Source organism: Natator depressus, chromosome 10 (genome assembly GCF_965152275.1).
Source record: "Natator depressus isolate rNatDep1 chromosome 10, rNatDep2.hap1, whole genome shotgun sequence".
In the NCBI taxonomy this organism is placed as follows: domain Eukaryota; kingdom Metazoa; phylum Chordata; order Testudines; family Cheloniidae; genus Natator; species Natator depressus.
In genome coordinates, this window is record NC_134243.1 from 19540213 (window position 1) to 19563589 (window position 23377).

At 41.3% G+C, this 23377-nt stretch overlaps 1 protein-coding gene across 3 annotated transcripts in view; it reads right to left on the reverse strand.

The window, feature by feature from the left end:
• Positions 1–23377, reverse strand: part of LOC141994903 (multidrug resistance-associated protein 1) — a 97244-nt gene that overhangs the window by 54208 nt on the left and 19659 nt on the right. For all 3 annotated transcript variants that reach the window (XM_074965399.1, XM_074965396.1, XM_074965398.1), the window contains exons 2-4: positions 4300–4476; positions 2430–2555; positions 898–1035 (exon numbers count right to left, since the gene is read on the reverse strand). In XM_074965399.1, the coding sequence (XP_074821500.1) occupies positions 898–1035; positions 2430–2555; positions 4300–4476 (441 nt within the window). The remainder of the gene's footprint in view (positions 1–897; positions 1036–2429; positions 2556–4299; positions 4477–23377) is intronic.

The window sequence follows — 23377 nt, forward strand, 5'->3', positions numbered from 1 at the left end:
GTGTTTAAGCCATGACTGGCACCAGTGCAATTCACTCCAGTTTAAAGCCAGGATCAAATCACAAGGCGTTTCATAGCATAGCAGTACATGGATTTGACCAAGCCCACAGAGGAAGTACGTGTCAGAGCTGGGATTAAAAATTAGTCCACTACACCATGTTGTGTTCAGTCACCACAGCTTCCTCTTCCTATGCTTATGCACAGCACAGCTCAATCCAGTGCTCCCAAAGAAAGTAAAGACAACTCAGGCTGAAGAAAGCACAGGGCCACTACTAAACCCAATACCAATTTAATAGGAGCTGGTCAAATTTTTCCAAAAACCTCACAAAGTTGAGGAACTTTTTCAAGAAAATTACATTCCATTTTCAGCCAGCACAATAATTTAATGAATTAGCCAAGGGTAACTTCTTTATTACCCAACCACAGCAAGATCTAAAATATTCTAACTATACAAGAGAACACTTTGACCAAATGGGCACATGAAACAGAGCTACCATCAAAGCAAGTGCTCCAGGAAATCCTCTGTATAAACAGGAAAAAGAACTAAACTTTAGCCTGCATTGTTTCAGATGTAACCGTACACTCCTTCATTCCATTCAAATAGGTTTTGAATGTTTCTAGAAGTTCCAGTAAAAATGTTTTGCTTTTAAACTGCCTTGCCAACATTTATAAGCCCATCCAACCTCTGATTAGTTTCAAACATGGAAAACTAAAAAAAAAGTAAAACAAGCATAACTTAATGGTGCTTAAAAGCTCAGGAATGAAAGTACACTTAATGGATCATAAACTTGCTCAGTGTCTTAAGAAGCAATGATGGGCACTACAGATTAAATCATTAAACAAGTAGCCACTGCTATTGCAGCACTTAACTCACATTAATTGAAAAGTAATCACTTACCAGGTTTAAGGCGTGCAGTATTTTGGACCTGAAAATTATTGTGGCGCACAGCAGTGCAGTGAACCAGAAAATCAACATTACGCCTGAAGACTGGACTCCTTTCATTCGCTCATATTGTATTAAAAATGTGGCAAGCAACTACAGACAGATAAAAAGATAGCATAAGCAGGTTATGTTCATAAAGGTTAAGAAATAAAATGATACACAAAGCAAGCACAATATATGAAGCAGATGCATGTCTATCCAAGACCATGATTTAGTGTTTCTATTCGAGTATCACTCAGAAGTTCTAACTATGTCTCAGTGTCTTCGGCCCTTTACAAACATAACAAAGCTAGTTCCTACTCCAAAGGGTGTCAGTTTAAAAAAAACAATACAGAGAGAGGAAAAGTGATTGATAGTACCTACAAGCAGAGCACCAGACAAAAATATGTTCAAAGCGTCCCAAGGGGGGGGGGAAAAGTCACAAATCAACATACACAACCATGTCTAATTATGAAGATATTTTACCCTTTCCAAGGGATTTCCCAGGGCTAAGCGCTTGAAAGCTATCTTAGCAAGAGTTCATCTTTAAATAATCATCTCTTTCATACTTGTTAAAATAAAGTTACACTAACCAATGTGATGTATGTTGTTTTTTTCCATTTCCACACTGTTTAGAGGAATTTTTGTACACGTCAGGAAACTCATGTATCCCTCGTGTGGCATAAAGCACGTTTACAATGGGTCCAAGGCTTCCCATTTTAGTCACATCATTAACCTGGCATTATATTATGGCCAGGTATGGGCCCGGATTATTCTTTTCAAGTGTGTTGTTTTAACTGAGTTTTAAATTTGTATTATTCCTAACCTGGGCTGAAGAAAAAGAAAAAAACCTCTCTTTAGTAAGGAGCAAGTTGATTTTTTTCCTGAAGAAGCAAAATGCAATCAGCTTTTAAGAAAAGCTAACAGGATAGTACCTGCACTTCCCAGCTTCCTAGTCCTGAACATCTATCACCCAGTGCACAGAAAACTTACTTTTAACACTTTCTATCACAGCATCAAGAGTTTGAGCATGAACACCACATGTAGTTCAGTCAGACCCACAGAACTCAATGGTCTATTACAAATATTCATAACAATTTGAAGTTTTGTTTTTAAAGTTAAGTAACGTTGGCAACTCTCTTGACTGTATTTTATGGTTTTAAGAACTTCTATTTAGAGTTACTTGCCCCCGGATTAAATCAAGTTCTCAAGCATGTGCATGAGTAAATGGCACCTCTAACCTCAGAAAAAGTGTAAATGTCTAGAGCCAGTCTGTATGCTTCTCAACATGCTGATACACAGTTTTCAGCGCAAAGTCTGCTTTACATAAATCAAAAATCAGCATTTCAGTTCAGTATCAAGTGAAATCTGCAAATGGTGATTGTACCTAATGGAATGAAAATGCTAAGCAGCTGCAGAAAAAGGCAACATGTACAGTTGAGAAAGACCAATTAGTGGTCATGATTTCGCATCACAGAAGGAATCGGAGTAGAATGATTTATACTTACCATTGTTATGCCCAAAACTGTAGGGTTAATGATAAAAACTGGCGGTCGGAAAATATTTTGACTTCTTTCCCAGAAAGAGTAGAAAAGGTCTGCCCAGCAGATTATCCACAATAGTAAGCCCAAGGCCTGGAACATAAAAGTATGAATAAATATTGAAAGTGAACTCTTATCAAGTGTAACAAAATGTCTTTTGGTACAACAAATTAATACATACACAGTCAAATGCAATTGCCCTATGTGTGTGGCCCTATCATGCAATTAAAATTAGTCCAACTATACACAACTTACGCAGTACATGAGGTAAAAAGATAATCTTCTCTGTAGGTTCCCGATTAAAAAAAAAGAATTTTAGATTACTGTGTTATATAGTTTAGATTTATTCTAAATGTCATATCACACGCTAACGTTTTACGAAGCAAAGATTGGAGTATATCTCAACTTAGGCTGGGAAGAAACTCTTTAAAAACTGTAGGTTTACAAGTGGGGCAGAAATCCCCCAAAATACCTATTAAAAGGTACCACAGCTCCTCTCAAAGGCTCTTGTTTGTTTTACAGAGAAACAAACTCTGTTAAAAGATTGTTAAATGCCAGTTGGGTGAGAGAAATGGAACAGGATGAATAGAACTACTCTAAAAAGATAGGCTTCAGAGTAGCAGCCGTGTTAGTCTGTATTCGCAAAAAGAAAAGGAGTACTTGTGGCACCTTAGAGACGAACAAATTTATTTGAGCATAAGCTTTCGTGAGCTACAGTTCACTTCATTGGATGCATTCAGTGGAAAATACAGTGGGGAGATTTATATACATAGAGAACATCTACCAATCTGATATATGCCATCATGTGCCAGCAATGCCCCTCTACCATGTACATTGGTCAAACTGGACAGTCTCTACGTAAAAGAATAAATGGACACAAATCAGACGTCAAGAATTATAACATTCAAAAACCAGTTGGAGAACACTTCAATCTCTTTGGTCACTTGATTACAGACCTAAAATTTGCAATTCTTCAACAAAAAAACTTCAAAAACAGACTCCAACAAGAGACTGCTGAATTGGAATTAATTTGCAAACTGGATACAATTAACTTAGGCTTGAATAGAGACTGGGAGTGGATGGGTCATTACACAAAGTAAAACTATTTCCCCATGTTTATTCCCTCACCGTTTCTCAACTGCTGGAAATGGCCCACCTTGATTATCACTACAAAAGGTCCCCCCTAGCCCCCCGCTCTCCTGCTGGTAATAGCTCACCTTAAGTGATCACTCTCCTTACAGTGTGTATGGTAACACCCATTGTTTCACATATATAAATCTCCCCACTGTATTTTCCACTGAATGCATCCGATGAAGTGAGCTGTAGCTCACGAAAGCTTATGCTCAGATAAATTTGTTAGTCTCTAAGGTGCCACAAGTCCTCCTTTTCTTTTTTCTAAAAAGGATACACTATTATGCTTTATGGTCAAAAAACTGATTAGTTTAATAAAATCCTTATATTTCAAGGGTTGAAACTTCAGGATCAAGGTGGCCAACGAAATGCGGTACTTCCCAACTTCAGGGCATGGAACACACTGTGGAGGCTGTATCCAAGGGCCAGTAACACGTATCCGCGCACACTCAAGGACCTTGAAGGATAGGCGCTTTTTTTTTTTTTTTTTTTTTTTAAACCACACACCTGACATACTTATTCTCAGGCAGCCCATTGACATGACAGCATAAAACTTGGAAACCAAATTCAGGTGAATTGTATTCATGGACCCCATCCCAGTACAAACATTTCATGGAGTTAATTTAAAAACAAAAAGTCAATTTGGTACAAACCTGAAAATAAAACCAAAATACATGGCACAGACTCTGAAGTAAAAGACACTTACTGTTTTGGCCTTGTTGAGATGAGACATTTGGATATAGCCCCTGTCATGACGACGGAGGTACAGGAAGTATATTGGGAAGCAAAACCACAGGTAAATGCAAGGCACCCAGACAAGGACAGTATTCTGAAAGCACTTAGTGAAATCTGGATTTTCTGTGTGCCAGGTCAGGTTCCAATCCTGAGGAAGCAAAATACATAAGTAGTGAATGAAAAAGCAAAATTCACCACTTTAAAAACAAAAAAAACCCCACACACCTCACCACCCACTTGTGCTTGAGGAGTCTTATTCTTACTGGACTGTGAAACTAAATCTGGATTAAAGATTAAGATCAAATGGCTCAGGACGAGAGATTATTTAAAGTTTTGCTTCACCTCACATTGCTCAAGAAACCGCTATCAAAAAAACAAACAGGTAATTGTTCTCTGTGCTGGTTTCACAACAGCTACCACAGCAATCTTCTTACTCAACTGGCATACTGAGACCTTTAGCTTCACTAACTAGTTATTTTAGAAATATCTCCATAGAAAAATGCAGCAGTTTCCTGTCCCCATTACACCTGTTTCAGAAATGTTACTTAATATTTGTGTGAAAAACATATGTAAAGATTAAAAATCCAAGATTAAATAAGAAATCTTGAAAGTGCTGCTGTAAAGCCAGCTTCACGGGGCATCACTAAATAGCATGAAAATTCTCTCGATCCTTGAGAATTCTCCAAGATAATCTGTACAACTAAGAGGGAAGATACTTTCCCTTTTAGCCAGATTCCTGCTCCCTGTATGAAGCTGACAACTTCTAAACAGGAGAAGGATCAGACTTTATGTATCTAAGAGTTTGTCCACATGAGACACAAGCCAAGGTGTTAAATCAACAGTGCGCTAACTTGCCACATAGTAACGTCCCAGGTGGACACTACGTGACTGCTACAGTGTGCTAGAAGTTCTGTTCTGCACTTTGATGTTACTTTTCTTATGCTCTGAACATGGTGCATAAACAGAGTCTAATCTAAAGATATCCTGTACAGAAGCCAAAAGAATACTGACCATCACAGTAATTGAAGTCTGATCACCATTTTCATTACTGGCCACAAAGCTATATACAAAGTGACACATACTCCTTATCAAAGGAAATCCTATTCCAGGAGAACTCATTCGTTTGAATTAAGGAAAAGGAGACTACAATGCAGGAAATCATACATGATTATCACTACCAAGATGAAAATATAATTATGAACAAAATCAAGTATTGGGATAGTAAATAGCTACAGTAGCATTATAAAACTGAAAATAGCATGTAATTCAGCAGCAGATAGTTTCTCTTCAAATATTTCAAGAGACCAGTTACTTCCTGTTTTGAAAATTAAATTTTTTCACATACAGAATGATACAGCAGGACAAAAATGCTGTGCCAAAAGTAAAACAGAGTATGCTACAGTTAAAGACACTTGCCAGCTAGAGTTTTAAGGTCAATATTTCACATATCCGTTTTTGTTTTTTTTAATTAATATAACACTTAAGATTATTGTAATTAACAGTTTAGAGAAAAATACTTTGTTTTCCGTTGACTTCACATTTTACAGCATTGTATAGAAAGTCAGTAACTATAGTCTCATTCAACAACTCATATAGCATTTTATCTGTAGATTTCAAAGCACTTTACCTCCTTTGTAGAGTATGGGGAAACTGAGGCACAGGGAGGTGGAGTGACCTGCCCAAAGCCACCAAGCAATCTACTGGCAAAGCTGTGAACAGAATTCAGCCCTCCTGAATCCCAGGCCTCTAGTCAACAGCCCTCACCACCACCTTGAAATTCTTCCCTATCCAATGGCAGAAGGAAATCAGAGGCTGATGTAACCTCGGAAATATTTTTAGTTCATCTTTTTTAGACTAGCTAGGTATCAGGTTTACAGGGTTCTAATCTCTATCATTTTAAGTGCCGTGTCATACAATATATTGCTGTTTTATGAACTTTCAGTTCCTCCAGGAAGTGTTCTACAGGGGGAAAAAAAACCTATAAAGTATAGAGGCATTCCAGTTTAAACCAAAAACAATTATCCTAATTCTTCAGGAACTAGTGTTTAACAAAACCAACAACCTAAGCATGGAGCTGAAGAGAGAGAGAGCAGAAGGAAGCAAGGCTCATTTGAGAGTCATTCAACATTTGTACCCTTTTCAGTTATCTGCTACAAGTCACAGCCTGCAAGATTTTGTTTTATTCAGAGTTCAGTTTTTGGTTACACATAAAAAGTGATATGTTTGGCTGTCACACAGCAGGACTACAGAACACAAGTAACAAAATGAGGCTTTTTAAAGAAAAAATTATATCTTGTTAGCAGTGAAATAACAGGTTTCTGATCAAATACACATTCAATGCAAATACATAAACACACACAGATTTTCCTAGGAAGTAGTGAAAAGAACAGGCACTGACAATAAGTATCAGAATGGTAGCCATGTTAGTCTGTATGAGCAAAAACAACGAGGAGTTAGAGCCTAAGGTGCCACAGGAACTCCCCGTTGTTTTGACAATAAGTAAAATCTCAAAACTGGAAAACCCGAATCCCTAATTATGTTTCCAGTGTGTGTATTTGTGTTAAGAGATCTCCCTGCACCACCGGGTCAAACAACTCCTTTGATGATTCTGCAGAAGCTATAATGAGAATGCAGTTGTTACACGTGAAAGTCATTGAGCTAGCATGCTTATATATTTCCTTATCCCTGAATGACCCCATCTTTTATTGGACCAATCTGTGTTGGTGAGAGAGACAAGCTTTCAAGCCACACACAGCTCTTCAGGTCTCTGTGGCTCAAAAGTTTCTCTCACAAACAGAAGTTGGTCCAATAAAAGATATTACCTCACCCACCTTGTCTTTCTAATATCCTGGGACCAACATGGCTACAACAACACTGCATACCATTGGGATTTTCAGCTTAGTCATGCTTTGCCACCACACAAATGTTTCCTGCTTTAAAGATTTCAGTTTTGCTGCTCCCCATACAATAGTCAAGAGAATACAGTACCTCTCATTAAACTGGATAGCAATTTACAGACCTTACAACAGTTGAGACAGTTACAGCAGTACCTGATTTTATGAACAACCACCTCAGACATGATCAGTTATACAAACCATTTTCCCAGTGGGGGAAAAATAAAACCTACCACTTTCATTATGTAAAAAGAAAAGGAGTACTTGTGGCACCTTAGAGACTAACCAATTTATTTGAGCATAAGCTTTCGTGAGCTACAGCTCACTTCATTGGATGCATACTGTGGAAAGTACAGAAGATCTTTTTATACACATAAAGCATGAAAAAATTCCTCCTCCCACCCCACTCTCCTGCTGGTAATAGCTTATCTAAAGTGATCACTCTCCTTACAATGTGTATGATAATCAAGGTGGGCCATTTCCAGCACAAATCCAGGGTTTAACAAGAACATCTGGGGGGGGGGGGGAGGGAGGGGAGGGGTTGAAAAAACAAGGGGAAATAGGTTACCTTGCATAATTACTTAGCCACTCCCAGTCTCTATTCAAGCCTAAGTTAATTGTATCCAATTTGCAAATGAATTAAAATTCAACAGTTTCTCGCTGGAGTCTGGATTTGAAGTTTTTTTGTTGTAATATAGCAACTTTCATGTCTAATCGCATGATCAGAGAGATTGAAGTGTTCTCCGACTGGTTTATGAATGTTATAAATCTTGACATCTGATTTGTGTCCATTTATTCTTTTACGTACAGACTGTCCAGTTTCACCAATGTACATGGCAGAGGGGCATTGCTGGCACATATCACATTGGTAGATGTGCAGGTGAACGAGCCTCTGATAGTGTGGCTGATGTTATTAGGCGATACAACCGCATTTGCTCCAACCCCTCAGACAGAGACAAACACCTACAAGATCTCTATCAAGCATTCTTACAACTACAATACCCACCTGCGGAAGTGAAGAAACAGATTGATAGAGCCAGAAGAGTTCCCAGAAGTCACCTACTACAGGACAGGCCTAACAAAGAAAACAACAGAACGCCACTAGCCGTCACCTTCAGCCCCCAACTAAAAACCCTCCAACGCATTATCAAGGATCTACAACCTAAACCTGAAGGATGACCCAACACTCTCACAAATCTTGGGAGACAGGCCAGTCCTTGCCTACAGACAGTCCCTCAACCTGAAGCGAATACTCACCAGCAACCACATACCACACAACAGAACCACTAACCCAGGAACCTATCCTTGCAACAAAGCCCATTGCCAACTGTGCCCACATATCTATTCAGGGGACACCATCACAGGGCCTAATAACAACAGCCACACTATCAGAGGCTCGTTCACCTGCACAGCTACCAATGTGATATATGCCATCATGTGCCAGCAATGCCCCTCTGCCATGTACATTGGTGAAACTGGACAGTGTCTACGTAAAAGAATAAATGGACACAAATCAGACGTCAAGAATTATAACATTCATAAACCAGTCGGAGAACACTTCAATCTCTCTGGTCACACGATTACAGATATGAAAGTTGCGATATTACAACAGAAAAACTTCAAATCCAGACTCCAGCAAGAGACTGCTGAATTGGAATTCATTTGCAAATTGGATACAATTGACTTAGGCTTGAATAGAGACTGGGAGTCGCTAAGTCATTATGCAAGGTAAACTATTTCCCCTTGTTTTCCTAACCCCCCCAACCCCCCACCTTCCTCAGACGTTCTTGTTAAACCCTGGATTTGTGCTGAAAATGGCCCATCTTCATCATCATACACATTATAAGGAGAGTGATCACTTTAGATAAGCTATTACCAGCAGGAGAGTGGGGTGGAGGAGAGCACTTTTTTGTAGTGATAAACAGCCATTTTTTCATGGTTTGTGTGTATAAAAACAAACATTTTCTGTATTTTCCACAGTATGCATCCAATGAAGTGAGCTGTAGCTCACGAAAGCGTATGCTCAAATAAATTGGTTAGTCTCTAAGGTGCCACAAGTACTCCTTTTCTTTTTGCGAATACAGACTAACACAGCTGTTACTCTGAAACCTATAATTAAGGATTAAGTATCTAAAACTGGCATTGACATCTATTTCATCTCCTCAATAACACAATTTCTGAAACATATGACGTGAAGGGGCGAAAAAGGAGGAAGGTATAATCTGTACAAATCTGACCTTTCTCCTGCCACAAAACATACCAGGAAAGTGGTTTCTTAGCAGCCAATCATTGTACTGTTGCCAAGTCACTGACCAGACAGAAAGAAGTGCTCCATGCATTATTGCTGTACACACTGGCAGGAGGTTATTCTGAAAACATGCATGTAATTTTTAGTTCAACTGACCTTTATATTTTCATTTGTCTTTCATACAGCTGTACCTCAAAATAGCTTGCAAAAGGATTCAAGGTATGACAATCAGAGCCCAGAGACTCCAAGGAGAGAACAGAGGGGCGCACCTGCCAAAAAATAAGCAGCTAAACCAAAACTTCTCAAACTTTTGTACTGGTGACCCCTTTCACATAGCAAGCCTCTGAGTGCGACCCCCCTTAAATATATAAAAAAGTGTTTTTAATTTATAAACACCATTATAAATGCTGGAGGCAAAGCAGGGTTTGGGGTGGAGGCTGACAGCTCGCAGCCCCCACGTAATAATCTCGCGACCTCCTGAGATGTGTACATAGTGATTATTAATGCATGTGTTTGTGTATATAGAAAACTGCGCTCAGAACTTGTGGTGCAGTCAAGCAGGACAGGCTGCCTCCCCAACCAGATGAGACTAGTTCCAAGCACCTAGCATCATACAAACCAGGAGTAGACAAACGATGGATCATTAGAGTTGGCGGAAAAAGACATGACAGCTAAAATTTCCCACTCTGAATAAGCATGAGTCACCATCAGAGAGAGAGAGAGAGAGAAAGAAAAAAAAAAGCCCTTTTAAAAAAAAAAGCTTGAATCTGAGGTCTTCATCCAGAAATTGAGGAACAGTCACTTGGTGGGGGCTGCCTCTGAAGTGCTCCATCTCCTCTGGAATAAGGGGTCATGCTGGAAAACTGTTCCAAGGCAATCGGTAACTTGTATTAGAAAAGGGATTTTCTTCACTATAGAGATGTAAAGCCTAAGGTTGCATCTTGAGGTTTATTTTCCTTACTATTCTACCTTTGAATCAGATTTTGCTATTAAATAAACCTTTTATTTATATCCCAAGCAGTCTCTGGTGTGCAAACTGCACGGAGTGCAGACACCAAAGTAAGCTGGTGTCTGTGGGGCTGATTTCATGCTTTTGGGAGTGATGATCCAGAAGGGAAATGCTCAAATTGTCTGGTAATTAACAGCCTGGGGACGGATGGATTTGGGGAGACTCTGAAGGAGGGACTGTCAGTGTCACCCTGCAAGGAGTCACTGGGCTGGTGGAAGCCAGGGTGCGACCTAGTGCTTGTGGACAGGCTAGTGGTGTCAGGGCTCTGGACTAAAGCTGTATAGTAAAAGGCACCCAAGGTTACATGGCAGGCAGAGACAGAACCCCTTACTGGTTGGGTGATCCCCAAAACATCACGCAAGGAAACACCGCTTTAGAGATAAATACAGTTAGTGAGAGTCAAGCAAAGGAGTAAACAAGAAAAGCGTAGGCAAGGCAAGACGATTCAGGAAAGAGCTAGACTGCTACTAGAAGTTACCAGCTGTAATAGCGATGCATTTTCCAAGGCTGAATTCAAAGCCCATATACTCCCATTGACATCAGGCCTACAGTGAGGGAGAAAATGAAAGTATTTCCACAAAGAATTATCCAACGCTGAAATGGCTATAAAAAGACCCCTGTAATCAGTTTGGTTGAGAAAGAAAATACAAGACAGGCAAAATAAAAGATTTATAAAATGACAGGGCAAAAGGCACAGAGGAAAACGAGGAACTAGGCAGACAAGTGTAACTAAGCAAAGAAATACCAAAATACTGGATTATGGGGAAGTCTTAACACTTTAGACATTTGTGAAACAAGGAAATCCCAATTTGTTTTTTCTTCACTCCTGAAGGCTTTTCCCAGCTGCAAAAGTCAGGAAAGTCCTTAATCCAGAGGCCAGTTTTAACAAGCTGAGCAAAAGAAAGGCTCCATAATGTCAGTGAGGACATTCAGTCCTTGGGAAGTTCAACCAGGGTAGTAAATCTAGTCCAGAAGTGGGCAAACTACAGCCCACAAGTGGGCAAACTACAGCCCACGGGCCACATCCAGCCCGTGGGACTGTTCTGCCCGGCCCCTGAGCTCCGGGCCCAGGAGGCTAGCCCCCAACCCCTCCCCCGCAACCTCAGGTCACTGTGCCACTGGTGCAATGCTCTGGGCAGCGGGCCTGCGAGCTCCTGGAGCAGCGAAGCTACAGAGCCTGGCCTGACCCGGTGCTCTGTGCGGCGCAGTGTGTGGCTGTCTCCAGCCGGGCGGCACAGCTGCCTGTCCTGGTGCAGCCGCGCTGCCAGCCACTGGTGCTCCAGGCTGCACGGTAAGGGGGCGGGGTTGGATAGAGGGCGGGGAACAGGGGGGTTGAATGGGTCAGGGGTCCGGGGGGGGGGGGAGGGAGGCAGTAAGGGGACTGAGCAGGGTAGGGTGGATAGGGCAGGGGTCCTAGGGGGGAAGAGATGTCAGGGAACAGCGGGGGTGAGAAGCGGGGGGGAGGGGGCCGGGCCACACCTGGCTGTTTGGAGAGCAACAGCCTCCCCTAACCAGCTCTCCATACAATTTCTGAAACCCGATGCGGCCTTCAGGCCAAAAAGTTTGCTTCCCCCCCGGTCTAGTCTGTTTCCTCACTAATACTAGATCATCACTGTGATTTGCGGGTGACTGAGTGCTGCAATAGTTTTCCTTCCAGCTAAAGGCTTGGGTGCGAGGACAGGAGCAATACAGCATGAGAATTTAATAATGTGGGGAAGAGGATAAAAAAAGCAAGCAGCTGATTTAAATTCAACCCATTTAGGTTAGTCAGGCAATCATAAAATATCTATACCTCCTGCAGTCCATGTCAGTTTCATAGTTTCACATCCTTAGTGCAAATCAAGACTCTAAAAGAGTCAGGAAAAGTATAGCAGAAAAAGAAAACTTAGTGGAATCAACTGAAGTTAAAGACAAATAAAGTTAGTAATAACAGTGACATATGAAAATGGCATTTCTACTGCTGGATTCAGAAAAGCAATGAGGCAGTAGCTACTCAAAAACAAGTCACATGCGGGTACCACCAAGGATTAACAGCTCTTATTTTTCCCACCCCATTTAATGACACTTAATGCTTCTATTTGTCAAGTGAAAAAAATGTACTTGTTAGCACAACAAATAAAGAGCTCCACATGCGTGCTGAATTACTCATTCATAAAAACAGCAATTTTGTAGCTTGCAGGGCTCTGACTGAAGCTGTTGGAAGTGGTTTGCAAATTGAAATTATTGTCCCATGGAAAAAAATAGGGCAGAAGGGACCCACTGTTCACAAGAGAAGGAAGTCTAGTGTGGAACCTCATTTCTTAGGTTGCATTGGGCATTGAATTTTGCAGCAGTTTTTCTGGAGATGGCTGCTGGTTTCGTTTTTATTGTATTATTTTAAAGAATGTCAAAGTCCCTGCAAAATAGTAGATAAGTACTTCTTATATATTGATTTTTAATAAATCTACCACCAATTTCTTTAACCTGTTTTAAAAGAAGTTACATTTTTAGCTCTATGGTTGCAAAAAATACTGTCCAAGTCGGTACTAATACCGAGCACAATATGCAGGCGGAGATTAAAACAGGTCTTGGGGCCAAGTAATAGCTCCTTCCACAAGCATAAAAAGGCCTCAAACAAAAACAAAAACACACAATTTAAGTAAAAAGTACCCTTGCAAGAAATGAAATTGGCACGAGGTACCCAGCATTCACATGGACCCACTGAAAAAACTAACTACTACTAATCAAACCTGGAACTGCGTAAGGTTTGGAAAAGTAAGGGTTCAGCATTTCCTCAGAAGTGAGTGTTGAACTCTTCCTTCTGATAGTTGATTCCCCCATAAAGCCTATGCTTATACCACCAACTCACTTAAAAGCAATTCCTGTTTGAACTTTCTTAGACTGATAAGATGGTGGTGCTGGCAGCAAGACTAAGGTTATGTCTACTCTAGCAAGTTTCTGTGCCACAAGTTATACTACATTTATTAAACCGCTGGAATTAAACCGCTGTTGCATGTCCACTGTGCTCCTTGTGCAACGGCAAAGACGGCAGTGCATTGTGGTAGCTATCCCACTGTGCAGCTGGCCGCAGGGTGCTTTGGGAAGGGTTTGCAATGCCTCATGGGGCAGGCACAGCGTCACATGATGCAGGTTTCCCAATCCCATTGTTCCATGGGCTTGCTGCTTTTCAACTGAAGGGGGGGAGGGGGAAGGAGAGAGTGTGTGTGTGTGTGTGTGTGTGGAGGGGGACAGAGTGTGTCAACATGCTGTCTTGTAAGTTCAGACAGCAACAGGAAGCAACCAATCCTGAGGCAGGGGGAGGGGGAAACCCCAACATCAGCTCCCGCCTCCTTCCCTGGGCTCTCTGCACAGCCTTTTTTTCTTCTTCTCCTCTCTCTCTCTCTCACACACACACACACACACACAACCACACAGAGTTTTCAACAGCAAGAGAATTCCACATTAATGGTTTGTGTCCAGTATGTGTGTCCCGGAGCAGATCAGCACAGCACTCAATGGCTGTCAGAAATGGTGCTTTGAAAGGGAAGGAGCGCATGTCTCCAGGGCAGTCAAGTTCCAAACAATGAGCAGAGTGGTCACTTGAGGCATTATGGGACAGCTCCGGAGACCAATTACAGTGCAGAAAGCAATCAAGTGTCTACACTGGCAATAGAGCGCTGGAGCCTCTGCGCAAATAGCCTTACAACTCTCGTCAAGATGGTTTTTTTGCAGCGCTGCAACGGAGGAGTTTCCGCTCACAAAGGGGCTTGGCAGTGTGTACACATCTGCACTTTAAGCGCAAAAAGCTGCTTTACTGCACAGAAACTTGCCAGTGGAGACAAGCCCTATGAAATGTTCTCTCCATCGACGGGAGAAAAAACTAAGGAAAGTTGTGTCCTAAATATGTCTAAATTTGGGAATAAACATTCAAAACTATGTCTGACTTTGTAGCTGGCTGACTTCATCCCTGGCATGCAATAGTTGCTGTTAAAGGAGCAGCCACATGCCTACTGTTCTCATGTCAATAATCCTTCTTAAAATATGCTGTGGTTCAAAATTTCCATTGTCAGAGAGTAAAAAATTAAACTTGCACACAGCAGGCTTGAAAGTGAGCTAGTGCTCTGGAGGTGCAGGCTGCCAGGTATGCTATAAGTGCCATGTTTCATGAGCTACCTTAAATGGAGAAACATTTTAAAACTGAAATTCCACATTAGATAAATCTTTGTGATGAACACAGATTGAGATTTAAATATCTCAAGCCACCACTGTTTAAAGTCAGTTTAAACTTGAAATGCAGTGTTTTATAAACAAACATCTATTTACACACACACTTGCTAAATCTGAGTTACAATACCTCAAGTTTAATTCCGAACAATATAAACAAAGGGCATTTTAAATTAAGGCAACATTCCTATGCAACACCATGCCAATTTAAGCATTAGACCTCTACCATCAGACTCCACTCTACCAGCATACTTATATCCTTCCCAACAAACGCACAGAAGAGGATAGTATTGTTGAACTGAAAGTAAGTGTGTCAAAGATCTGAAACAGTTACACAGCAGCCTGAAAGCTTTGAGAGCAAGGCATATAAGCTTGAACATTGGATAAAGCTCTCTTTGCCAGAAGAATATTGATCCTGTTGGTGGGTTAGTTCAACAGCTTCCTTTAGTCCTGCTTCCTGGACAACTCCACTCCAGACACCTGTTGAGTGAAGAGCAGAGTCTGCACGAACTACTAACTTAACTAGTTAACTTAACGAGTTTAAAGCTTTAACATATTGTCCTAAAATTTTCTTATCACCTTAATTAAGCATAAAGCATAAACAAACAAAGAGCAGGATCAATTATTCTGTCTTGGGGCACAGGTAGGCTGTTTCTATCATCAAATCCTTGCTGATCTGGTGGGGGTTCCTGCATTGCTTCACCCTCCCTTTGTTAAACACATATCCTTTATATCTTGTCTCCATAGGCACAGGATTATTAAAACTATTAAAACATTCTACTCTAAATATCCTCACACCCCCCCTAATCCAAAATCCCTTTAACGGACAGAGTTTTAGAAGGCAAGTCAAAATGTAATTGGTACCTCCTTATCTATCTTTTTTTAACCCTCGCTATCCTCCTCCTCATTCAATCCAGCTGTCCTTTCATTTCTTACAACAGTTGTCTTATTTTAACTTATCTGCTTTTGTGGCCTTGGAGTTATGGGTTGGCTAGCTCTGTTCAGTCAGTATCCATCCTCCCTAGTCTGTCGTTCTAGGGAGATCTAAAGCTGGCTAGTAAATCACACTGTCTGGTTTGTTTTGCCCTGTTATCTCCACAGACCAAGAATCCACAGTAGATAAGACTCAAACCAATTTTCAGGGTTAGTATTTTTTGTTTTTTTTTTAAAACAACCTTTGAAATCTGTGTCAACAAGAAAAGTTCCCTTTTACATTTTCTTATAACATTATTAAATACAGAATATCTACTTCAAGATTTAATATACATTTATCTAAGTTCATTATACATTTCTTTACACACCCCTGGTTAGTCTTCACCCCCATTAAGTCTCAGGGTATGGCTACAGCGGTTCAACTACGCTGCTGCAGCTGTACCACTGCAGTTCAGACACTTCCTATGTCGACGGAAGTGGTTTTTCCATCGATGTAGGTAATCTACCTCTCTGAGACACACTAGCTAGGTTGATACTGGAAGAATTCTTCCAGCGGTCTAGTTGTGTCTACAGTGGGGGTTAGGTAGACCTAACGACATCAGGCACAGGACACAATTTCTCCCCATCTCTGAGTGATATAGCTAGGTCAATGTAATTGTTGTATAGACCAGGCCTCAGGCAGGCGTTTTCAGCACCCTCACTATTCAATTCCCTATTGAGTTTCCTTCTTGTTAGCTTGAAGCCTAAGTGTTTTGTTGTTGTGTGTGTATGATTTACACTTTCAAAAATTATACACAAGTGTCTAAAACAGAGGTGGGCAAGCTACGGCCCGTGGGCCACATCCGGCCTGTAGGACCATCCTACCCAGCTCTTGAGCTCCCGGCTGGGAAGGCTGGCCCCTAGCCCCTCCACCACTGGCCCCCGTCCCCAACAGCCTCAGCTCGCTGTGCCGTCAGCACTCTGGGCAGCGGGGCTGTGAGCTCCTGCCAGGCAGTGCGGCGGCGTGGTTGGCTCTGCCCAGGTGGCACAGCTCAGGGGCAGATTTACCAGTAAACACAGGGTGCCCTGGCACAGGCCCCCCAAACAACAGAGGGGCCCATGGCTGGCCACTTGGGCAGCTCAGCACCAGCACACCCTCCACCGAGGGGGGGGGGGCTGCACTGCAGGAGCAGGGAGGGAGGCAGCCTCAGGAAAGCAGGCGGGAGCTGCGTACAGGAACACGGGCGGAGACCTCAGGAGGAGCAGCAGGTGGCTGCGCAGCCGGCCGGAGAGAAGCGGCACTTTGAAGGGGAAACCACCGCTTCTCTCCGGCTGTGCGGCTGCCCCTGCTCCTCCTGAGTCTTCCACCCACGTTCACAGGGCTGCATTCTGAAAGAGGCTTGGGGGAGGGATCAGATGAAGGGGTTCCAGGGGGGGCAGTTGGCACAGGCGGTCCTAGGAGGAGGCAGTCAGGGGACAAGGAGCACGGGGGGTTGGATAGGTCGGAGGTTCTGAGGGGGCAGTCAGGGAGCAGATAGGGGGCAGACTGTTTGGGGAGGCACGGCCTTCCCTACCCGGCCCTCCATACAGTTTTGGAACCCCAGTGGGGCCCTCAGGCCAAAAAGTTTGCCCACCCCAGTCTAAAATGAGAGCTTACAGGCCATAAGTAAACTGGACAAGGAGGCAAGAGTGTGCAAGGGGCAGCAGCAGCAGCAATGGTGAGAAGAAGTGGGCAGGGAGACTGAATGGCCAAGAGATGAGCTTCTATCCCACATGCTGGAACATTCACAAGGTTTGATATTGGCTTTGTATTACAGTATCACCTAGTGGTCCCACTTAGGGATCAGGATCCCATCACGCAAGATGCTAGAAACTTAAAGTCCTTGCCCTAAAGTGCTTATTTAAGTTAATTATAAGAGGCTACAGGTGGATAGATATTAGAATTTAATCATGTTTTGATAGAAAAGGCTCCAGACACAGAAGAGAAAACTCCATATAATTTGCTAACCTGTATCTGCTGCCTAAAAAGGCTCTGTTTCATTACTAGTACTCACATGTAAGAAGCAGACATTCATCCCATAAGCAGCATTAGTGGAGAAAGCATTACACAAATCTCTGTATGTCACACTATAGACTACCATAGCTCTTCCCTCCCCACCCCATCCCACCCTCCCCTTCACAATTTCTTGTACAGTTGTCATTAGACACTTAAAAATGCTCACATTCAACAAATATTGCATTGAAAGTTAAAGTGCTTTATTATCTTTCAGGTGTATTAAGCAATTATATCAGCTCCCTTCAGCAGCACCAGAATCAGTTCTAGGCATGGTACTAACACACAAAGTTCCTCATTCCAAGTAAGTTGGGCACCTAATGGTACTAGGATCTTTCAAAAATTCTGGTTACCTTATAGTGCAGTGACCTCAATGCCGTAACATAAACATGATCTTGATGTTTGTAGTCTTGCAACCAGAAAGCCCTTGGCAACAGAAGCCTGACTGGCTGTGAGTTGCCCAACTGGATCTGATTCCATCAAGCCCCCAAACACACATGTAAAACAAAATTGCTTCTTCCACACAGCGTGTGCAAGGTCAGACTGCACGGAGAATGCCATTTTTTAGATCATACCTTGCACGCAAAACCTTGGTGCATGCCTTACTTAAAAGGCCAGACAGAAGTTCAAATTTCTAAAGACAATAGTTTGAATTAAGGCAACCTGGTGTCTTATTTCATCTTACCTGAACACATGATTTTTCATTAAAAAAGGCTTTTACAGAGCAAGAAAAAAAAATCCATCATCATCAGAACTAAGGGACTGCCTGAAAATGCTGAAGGAGGAAATCCGATCTGGTATGTAAAAACTAACTGTGGAGTTGTTACATCTGAGTTCTCAGGAAGAGGTAAAAGCAGAGAAAACACACAGAGTGGTGCTCTCCCTGCCTTGGCCTTGTAATAGACCCAAAGATGTAATTGTTAAATGTCATGATTAGCAGAAGAAATAATTATGAAAAAAGCCAGAGAACATTCAGAGCTCATACTCAAAAGGCCACAAGCCAGTACGCAAGTCCTTAAAAAAAAAAAAAAAAAAAAAAATGGCCAGAATGCATGATTTCAGACTGACAGGTCAAGTCACTGACCAGAGCGCCCACAGACATGCCCAGCGAGGCACACTACAAGGTAAAGACAAATTACCAGAAGTACATAAACACCTTTCTGGCTCCCCAAAGAAGTGCCAGAATGGCACTCTGGAGCATTCTAGCATGACGAGTGCTACCACAAGCTGCAACTTCCCCATGAATTCTGTCCTTACTTTAAAAGAAAAAAGAGCACAGGGAAACTACAGCAGCACTCAAGGTGGCAAATATCCTCTATTGATGGGGATTTAAACTCTCATTCAGCTTCCAAAATCATTATTATAAAGAAAGACTTTAAATAAGCAAAAAATACACTCCAGTCACTTAGAATACAAATTCAAATCTCAGACGTGCATTTGGATATTCCAGAGTAGTAACTAAAGACAAGCTGCTGAAAAACTCTAGGCAGACTATGAAACCTAGGAAAAAGGAAGAGAAAAAGAAAAAAACAAAAGACTAGAGACTGTACTGGCAATGGCAGAAGTGAAGCTGAACAAGAGAACTCAGACACCTGCGGAGTAACCTAAAGATTAACTAGAAGGGACTTCCTGGAAGTCACCAAGAATCAACAGGCAAACAGACTAACATGGCTGCTACTCTGAAACAGACAAAGTGTAACTATGTTAATGTTATAAAGAAACTAGTATGAAGTGTGTTTAACTGGGGTGATCACAACTCTGATAGCTGGTTTCTGTATTTTAAAAAGTAGAGGGGGGAAAAAGGACAATAAGGGGGAGTCTGAGCAATGGAGGAGATTGGAGAAAATAAAGAGGAGATGAGGAAGATCCCTTAGTGGTTCTGTGGAAATCCTCCCCATGGAACTCAAATGATCAGATGCTAATCTACCCCTAGGAACGGGGGTTAGGGTCCCAAAGATGGAGAATGTACCTTTTGGGTTGTGAGAGATGTCCAAGTGGTTCACGGGAGAGTACAGGGGTTTGGGGTTCAGAAAAGCACAGCAGCATGTAAATCCGACCCCAAACTATGTCAGTATTTTATTTTTGGATTTAAGAGAAAGAGAAAACCTGGATTTGTGCTGGAAATGGCCCAACTTGATTATCATACATATTGTAAGGAGAGTTATCACTTTAGATAAGCTATTACCAGCAGGAGAGTGGGGTGGGGGGGAGGTATTTTTTCATGCTTTGTGTGTATAAAAAGATCTTCTACACTTTCCACAGTATGCATCCGATGAAGTGAGCTGTAGCTCACAAAAGCTTATGCTCAAATAAATTGGTTAGTCTCTAAGGTGCCACAAGTACTCCTTTTCTTTTTATGTTCTATTAGATAGCAGTAAATTCAAATCTTAATCTAGAAGAGCTCTTTGATTTAAATGTCAAACCACTACTTCAGCAGATGAAAAAAAGATATGGCGTGCTGAGAGACAGATGCAATTTCTTGCTTGAGAAGAATTAATGTTTTGCCAAGGATCACTTTTCCTGTTTCAAAGTCTTTCTTGTGATCATCCCAGATGAAACCCTAGCAGGAATACAGAAGATATTAGAATTTATATGGAATAAGAGAAGACCAAAGGTGAGTGCAGATACTTTGTACAGACCCATTAAACTGGGTGCACTAGCTGTTCCAAATATGTATGGTACTATTAAGACAGACCGCTCAAATCGGTAGTGGATTAGGGGTGCTCTAAACCAGCCAAACTCTGGGTCTTTATTGAACAAGAAAATTGTGACAGTGTAAACACTGCTAGGTTACCATGGATTAACAAAAAAATCACGCCCTCCAGAAACGTATACACATCCTTTAGCAAAGGAGACACTGGATTTGGAATAGAACTAGAGAAATTTTCTCTCACCAGTGATACCCATTGCAAATAATCCAGATCTTAACCAAATCAAACCAAAGAATTTTCAAGATTAAAGTTAGAAAAGTTTCTTTCCCATTTAGAGATCAAAACTAACTTTCCCTCGCCTACTCTCCCATGGTATCAGTACTTTCAAATTAGACATTCTGTTTCTCAATTTTCTTGAAAAAATTCTTTCATACAGAAAGCTAACTTTAATAGAAGCAATGGTGTCCGGTCAGGTCTGAAACAAAAAATAATTTACATCAATCTTTGCAGTCAATTTTTTTTTTTTTTTTTTTAAAGAAAGATGTGCATATGACACACAGGGAAGAGGACCTGCATATGCAAATTTCCCCAGAGGAATGGAGTTTGATCTGGAAAAAGAGGACCAGCAACCTTATTCTGTGGCACAAAAAAAAAAAAACCCAAAAAAACCCCAACCAAAACATTGTTTATTTAAAGATACTGTTTCAATGGTACCTCACACCAGTCAGGTTAAAAAATAGACACTGAATAGGGACAAATATTGGAGAAATTGTGATGAAGGGATTTTATGCATATATGGTGGGCATGTCTAGTTATTAAATCTGTAATCAGATATTACAAATTATGGATTTATTACCAAGTGATCCTTTGGTAATTCTCCTGGGACTTGTTGGGGGAGGAGGGGTCACCCAAAAGGAAATGCGGAATTCATCGTGTAGCTTCTCAGCTATTGATATAGTCTCATTGGAACCATAGAGGAATGGTTAAATAAAAACAAACAAACAAACAAACAAACCCCACAACCACACACACAGAGTTGTGATTATATACCCTGCCAAATAAACAGAGGGCAAATAGATACTTACATGTTTGGTTACCTTTTATTCAAAACACACACAACATACGTTCACTGGCCAAAAAAAAAAAATTCTTTTAAATATTAACATTTGACAGACATACCTGGTCTGTTAAAAGTGTAATCAGAGATTTCACTCAATTAAAAAATATATATATATCACTAGGAATGATGTTATAGGTGATGTAATGACTCTCTATCTGGTCTCTGTTTAACAGGGAGACCATATTACTATTTTCCTGTGTGTCTCTTTAAACATTACATTGTTGTAATGATTGTTTGTTTCTGATATTAACTTGGCAAGGATTTGTAAATCAGTTAATCCTTCTTAAAAAGTTTTTAAAAAGGCTTTTAAATGTTTACATTTGCTGACATAAAAGCCAGTCATCTGTTATGTTACTTAGACTGCACACTCTTCAGGGCACCAGATTCTGTATCTGAAAAACACAAGTTCATTTTCATTGCTGCAATATTCTAAGGAATAATAGAATAATGAAAACTCTTTAAAGGCAACATTATCTTTTGACTAACCTTTTTACACAGAAGAATGGTGCTCTGTTTATACCAACCATATGCAATAAGAAAGACTGACTGCAGCTTACTAAGAGTCAGAAGGTTATTTATAACAGATATTCAAGTCTCTACCTAGACAAGTAGAGGAAGTGTTTAAGATACTTATACACAGTTTAAAAATGCATTTTTATAGCTACATATTATGTATAAGAAGGGTATGGAAGCAAGCATTAGGAGTAATTTGCAACATTCTTGTTTTTAAAAGCATACAGAAAAGAATTCTATTCACCCAAACACTAGAGTTTTCTCCCAGATCTCCAAAAGATTCTGTATTGTTTACTCATGATCAATTATGCAATTATGTAGAACTATAGTACTGATCACATACAGTAAACATATGGACCAACACTCCATCTGATTAGCTGCTGATCTGATGGTCAGACTTTTTGTAGGGTCCCCCTTTTCTCTATGAAATATGCAGATGGCTTCTTCCACATATGCTCACACACGCAGAGTGTTTTGAATAGATAGCCTTCAAAGTCACACCACCACCAAATTATCAAACAGCCCATCACCCTGGTAACAGCCTGCTTAGATAAACCTACTTCTCCCTGTTTACTCCCCAGCTTCCACAAGCGAGACTGCCATGAGTGTTTCTCATTTTAAGTGATTAAAAACAGGGTGATTCTCTAATGGCACATGGGGTTTCAAGTTTAAGCCACCATGAGAGTTTCAGACCATGTCCTCACTGACCAAAAAAATAAAAATAGATGTGTTTTTACCACATGGTAACTAATGCACTTCGGCTATCTCACACCGGAAACATGGAGACAAGGCACTGTAGTTTTACCCAGAGGGAAAACTAGGTGAGGTCAGCCACGGTTGGGGGCACAGTGCTGGCTTCACCTAGCTACCTTGCAGTAAACCAGACAAGTACCTAAAGTCTCCATTTAGGATTTTATGGTGATACGGTAACTAACCTGTGATAGTTATCTCACTGTAAAACCAACTTTGTGTCAGCGAAGACAAGGCCTATGTTACTCATGAGCAAGCCCTCCAGCTGATTTTCCTTAACATTACTGATAGGCGTGTGGGGTGCGATTGTTCAGGAGCCTCAGGGTAGGACTATACTACCCGCCGGATAGGCAGGCGGCGATCAATCCAGCGGGGGTTGATTTATCGCATTTAGTCTAGACATGATAAATTGACCCCAGAGCGCTCTCCCGTCAACTCCTGTACTCCACTAGCGTGAGAGGCGCAGACAGAGTCAACAGGGGAGCGGCAGCAGTCGACTCACCACAGTGAAGACCCCATGGTGAGTAGATCAAAGTATGTAGCTGAAGTTGCGTAACTTAGATTGATCCCCCCCACCCCCATAGACCAGGCCTTAGACAGAGAGAAGGTGTTGAGGGATGAGCTTCATCCCATCCACCTCCACATTCCTGAGTCACTCTGAACTCAAAGTCTAGAGACTTCTATTGTTTATTTTCA